Here is a 6000-nt window from a genome sequence, read left to right on the forward strand (position 1 = left end):
TCCCCTAATTTTCACTATGAAGACAAGATGCAAACATTACCATGCCACACAAACAGCTGAATATGTTTCACTGCTTACTAATCACACACACATATAACAATGACACAACCTAGTTAAAAGATTCCAAAATCCAATTTCAACAAAATACGAAGTACACGGTAGCTCATTTCCCACTATATCTAATGAAATAAACATATCACCAATATTGTACTTCTCCCTACACAGATTTTTGCTTGTTTTTTTTCATGTGTATACTTCAGGCCATAAACCCAGTTATTGTCTTCAGATCCCTTTTTCATATTCTGTGTAAAACCAGTATTAGAGAATTGCTTCACAAAGCAAGTATGGACCAGACACCATCCAGAAATACAAATATCTCTATCTAATATTACTATTTGAACTTTGAACTTCTGGGCTGAAAAATACATTTGCACAAGCTATCGCATTGCATACATTACTTACTAATATTGTGTCCCTCCTTCCCAAAAAAGATTTACAATATTTTACTTTCTGTGAAGGGAAAGCATTACTTACTAATACTGTGTCCCTCCTTCCCAAAAAAGATACACAATATTTTACTTTCTGTGAAGGGAAAAAGACATGCTGATTCTGCCCCTCAATTCAGAACTAAGGATTTCTAATCTTTAATCCATGCTTATTAAAAAAATCAGCTATTTAAGAAGTCAAAGCATTCTCAGCAATGATCTTTCACAGATCAGATTTTGAGTTTAATCTGCAATGAATCTTGACTATAAGGCTTCTAGTGTTCTATTTTTGCAACTTTATCCTTCTGATATGAATTATACTTTCACACTTTTGGAGATTAAAGTTCCAATGTTTATATTAGCAGCAGTGTTTAGGGTAAAGCTAGTTTTAAAAACACTAAGCTGTGAATCTATCACATTTAGACTCTTTAACTGTAAAAAAAAAATACCAAACATACACTACTATTTCAATAGCTGAGAAAGTAATTTTTACTTCTATTAAAATACATACAAAAGTACTTCTATTAAAAACATTGGTCAGACTACATCATTCTTCTCAAGAATTCACACAAAGACTTAATTTATGCTTATGAATATACATATGAATGGTTCATTTGTCATTTAAGTCAATACTGCAAATCACATGCTTAAAATTAAGCACACGCATAAAAGTTTTCGTGACATTTCCTACACAAGGATAAAATGTTATATAATTATCACTCCACATACTCATTCTTTGCAAAAGCTGACACCAATTTGACCACTTCTCAAGCGCATTTAAGCAGAATAATGTTGTTCTACAGTCAAATGCAAGCTCTACACCAATTTTTTTCCTGGCTTTATAGCTGCAGATGTATTCACAGGTTCGTTCTCTTAATTGCTTCTATTATCTGCAGCTTAATCCAAAGAAAGGTTATCTAAAACCTGTCCCCTTAAGACTTAGTAGATGAAGTAACTCAAGAGGCTCTCTGCAGATGGACAGCCTGAAGGCTAAGTGCACAGCATAAGGACAGTTATATTTTCTTATGATTTCCAATTTGTTCTTCACTTGTACAGTATCTGCATGTGTTGCTCATGACTTTCATTTCCCAGGAATTTCTGTGCCTCATCATCCATTAATCATTTTCCCTTCTAACCTTCTTTCTTATTCAGCACAAAACAAATCTCAAAGAGGAAACTGTCACCTGTCACTGCCAAAACTTTCAACCTAACTTCAAACTTCAAATGAAAAGCCACGAACAAACTTATTCCTTTTAGGGTACTTCAGCTAGATGGGTTCCTCCATCAATGAGCTTTACCAGATGAAGACAAGAGATATTTTAATCCAGTACCCTCATATTGTTTTGTTTATGCCATCCTTCAACATGCACTGCTTCTCACCAGACTTAAATGATGTTTCTTTCTGGGTTGTCTCAGCAAAAGTTGTATTTGACTCTAACAGGCATAAAAAGTACAACGCATCAATTTGACTACGCTATGCCTCCTGCATTCATTATTCTTTACTAAAATAGTCAAAGATACACATGACAGAACGTGATGTTGACAAGTTGCAACCCAAAATAATTGTAATTTCTGCTGATATCAAACTCCACCAATATTTAGCCACTGCAGGTACTGGTTATTGATTCACAACAAATGTCTGCTTCCTAACCTAGTTCCCATGCTTCAGTACCACAACATGCAATGCTGGTAGCAGTAAACTAAACCTCTAAAGGACAAAGCAGTCTGGGCAGTCAACCTTATCTATTTTTCCTTTAAAAATAAAAAGGCACATCAAGATTTAAATGTTATTTCTCAGCCAGAAGAGCAACATGGTTCTAGGATTCTTCAGAAATTTACTGCCAGTGTTCTGGAAAAACTCTTAGAATCAATCCAATGGTGCATGCCTGAAATAACTGATCTCTTACAAGTGCTGCCCTCTGGATAGGATTTTCTGTCTCTCAAGTGCAATCTGATGAGTAGTAGTACTCAGATAATGCAAAATAAATGCCAAGAGTTTACCAAAGACATTCATTTCTTTAAAAGTTAACTCCACCAAGTTACAGCAGGACTCAGAACGACTGTGCTGACAAAATACAAATCAAAAGCTCACACTGTACATACATTAGTGTGCAATATATTACTCATTTTTATTTATTTATTTAAAACATATATAATGTCAGACGCAATTCTGTAAGAAGTCTTCTGCAACAACTCATCTAATAAAGGGACTTAAGCATAATGCAGATGTTCTACATTTCTGTTTGCTTTCGAAAGTATTATGGAGACCAAATACTTCATTCAGTAAGACCATCCCAACAACTCAAGGACCTGTTGTGTGCAAGTAAATGGACGAGGTAGGTGGAGGGGAGTGTAACCATATTTTAGGCATTGGTTACACACAGCTTTTAAACATCTATGCAATTCAATTACTTTTGGTGACTTCAGTGGTACTTAGACTTCAATAAAAATTGATTTTAACCTATCTTTGTCAAGATCACGTAAATGCTAGCATCAGACTTCAACAGCAAGTAAAACCAGCAGTATACTCAAAAGGTTTGTAAATGCTAGTATCAGACTTCAACAGCATGTAAAACCAGCAGTATACTCAAAAGGTTCTCAAAGTTAAATTACTTGACCTTCTAAGATTCTACATGAGACAGCTGTATTTGAAGATCAGGACCTATAAGGACTATTCTGCAAGCACATTACACTTGACTGCAACATACACCACCAAATGGCAAGAACTCTTGGCAAACACTTAGAAGAAGTATTCTTATCCTCTTCTGCATTATTTATTTCACATTCTTGATGTGTTCCCCTCTGACTCTATTAATTTTCAGAGTTACAGGGTGCTCATTTTTTTCCTTAATGACTGCAGTCATCACAACACAAAGAACAATGTATAGATCAGGTTTATTTTGCTAGAGGGAACAAAGTGACGATACGTGTTCCAAAACATGTCAAAGGTACGTGAGTAAGAAAGGTGTGGTCTGTTTCAGCTAGTTACAACATTTAGACTTTCAGAGCCAAGGCAGCTGCAATGCTAGTGGCACAACCAGCATTCCTACTTTTTGAAAAGTGCTTAGCTCTGCCAGGCTGTAATGTGGTGTACAGAGTTGCCATCCTGTTTAATGTTTAACTCCAACTACTCTCAGGTGTCCACATCTAGAAATATTTAATAATCCACAGCTTACTTTTAATCCAAATAATATCTGCATAACAAACCTCCAGTAATTAAACTACACAAGAAACATAAAGGACAGAAATGTAATTACTGTAAAAATGACACTAAAAATATCACACAGTTACACTGAAAACCATTGAGTATTTTATACAGACACATAATGGGTCTCCAGAGAAAATGTTCACCCACTTGAGTACACAGTCTATAAGCAAGCATTTAATTTTCTTAAGGGCTGCTGCCATGATTCCACAAAAGTATCTACTATAAGCTAACAGGCAGAATAAAATCACTTTGAAATTCTACATAAAACTGCAACTGGTTTATGCCTTGCAGAAGAGCAATTCATACAGTTAAGCACTGAGCACCACTACAGTTAAGACCTGAGAATACCCACAACTTGGAGGATCAGAACCTAAGCTTATAAGCAACTGCCTGCTTTTCATCACTGGGTTATTTCACTTAAAACTGCAGAGTACAGTAGGGTGGGTCATGTTAACTGAAAGCCCAGAGGCATTTTGTTGTTCAAATAGAACTGAAGCATTGCTTAAAAAAACAAGGAACAAAAAAAAAAAAAAAAATAGAGTTCAACCATCTGACCTTATCTTTGAAGTCACAGAGCAATTGCTTTAGACCTTCATGACTTCAGCAATGCAGAAAGTTCTCAACATTGTGTACATTACAATAGCGTTCATAATACAACTTGATAAAGTAACAGCTTTCTTGCTCTTTTTATTTAATGTTTAACTATTAAAAAGTCACAACACAAACCTGGGTCCACGTGTCTAGAGTTCCTTCTAATTCCATTCGTTCGTTTCTGCATAGCAAAAATACAAATCAAGGATATGAATAAACATGTCTTCATGTAGGCACATTGCACTCCTTTCATTCCCACAATCTACTACGCAAAGCTGGTTTTCTAAAGTTATTTCCCCCAACCCCCAACACAATTATCTTTATCTTGTAGAAAGATCACACTTTGAAAAATATTCTTATTCATGTCGACAGTTTTTTCATATATTCTGTTTTTTCTGATACTAGACTCAAAAGATTCTTAATCCATAGAAGGTTTGTTCATACATCAACACTTCCTAATACCCAGAGCAAATGCATTTTTTAATCACTTATGAATACTATAGCAGAAAAATATGCAGTTTGGCATTATCTGCCCCAGATAAATGTCCACCAACACAAAAGCTGAAGCCACTTGCATTGCCTTAATAAAGTAGAAACTTTTACCATTCCTAATTTATACTGAAGCTATCTAGAATTCCCTATGGAATACTTAATTTTCCTATTTTCTGGGCAAGTACTTAAGTATGTTTAAGAACATGGCTCTCTCTCAAATTGGAAGAACCAGAGCTCTGTGAAATCACAAACTCTCTGACAAGACTCAGATTATTTGCATTTCTTTTCTATATTTTATACAGCAAGACACTTGATATGGATCTCTGGAAATTTCAATGTGAAATAATGCATATCTGTGAACAACTTATCTGCTTTTGCAAACTTGTTTTAACTGGTAACTTGCATGACGGTTCATGCATTTATTTATTTTTTAATCAAACCAAGCAGAGAAAAGCATGTTGCATAACAAAGGGAACAATTAGGTTGCTCTGATTTACTTGCAGTTGATATAAGCTGATGCAGGACACACACCAAGGCAAGCCAGAAAGCAGTAACCTGAGGCATAACCAAATTACCAAGCCCTGTAGCAAGCAAGCAAAATGAAAAGCTTGGTTTGAAAACAGCTTTCAAACTCTTGAGTCCTTGGACATATTCTCTCTGCACCTCACAACTCTAATTAAAGAAAGGATGCAAGTTCTGTTTCATCTGTAGTGGCAAGAAGAGAAATTTAAAACTGCTGCCACAATGGAGGCAACAGTCCTGAATAAAAGCAAAAGGCTCAATTATATCCTATGCTGGTTTTCCTAGATGGAAGCTGTATTGCTGATATGGATTGATGCAGTGTGGTGAGTAAGCACAGATTTGCACGAGAGGGAAAGGGGCAGGAGGGGAAATCAAAGTACTAAGGGAAATAGAGAAATTCTAAACTGAAACAAAAGCAATGCACCTCACTTAGGCGAGTCTGGCAGCTTTGTCCACAAGGCCCAGCATGTGATCCGTTCGCAGATCCCCAGCTGCACGACGGGGAAAGCATCAGCCAGTGGACCACACTGGGATCCACATATTTTGGAGGGCCATTACTTAGCAGATCTTTCGTGGCAAAAAGGCAAGAGGCCAGGCAGCACTTGGCAGGAGGATGGCTCAGGGTGCAGTGAGGAGAGCACTGTCTGGGCAGAGGCTGTGGCAGCACACCCTTCTCCTCAGCCAGAGCTCCCTCAGCCACTC

General features: G+C 36.6%; 1 protein-coding gene across 1 annotated transcript in view; it reads right to left on the minus strand.

Moving 5' to 3' along the window:
- The window catches only part of VAV3 (vav 3 guanine nucleotide exchange factor), a 98553-nt gene that overhangs the window by 44058 nt on the left and 48495 nt on the right, over nt 1-6000 (minus strand). The window contains exon 18 of the mRNA XM_009081029.1: nt 4420-4465. Within this exon, the coding sequence (XP_009079277.1) occupies nt 4420-4465 (46 nt within the window). The remainder of the gene's footprint in view (nt 1-4419; nt 4466-6000) is intronic.

This window comes from Acanthisitta chloris, unplaced genomic scaffold (assembly GCF_000695815.1).
Source record: "Acanthisitta chloris isolate BGI_N310 unplaced genomic scaffold, ASM69581v1 scaffold2768, whole genome shotgun sequence".
NCBI classification, from domain to species: Eukaryota; Metazoa; Chordata; class Aves; order Passeriformes; family Acanthisittidae; genus Acanthisitta; species Acanthisitta chloris.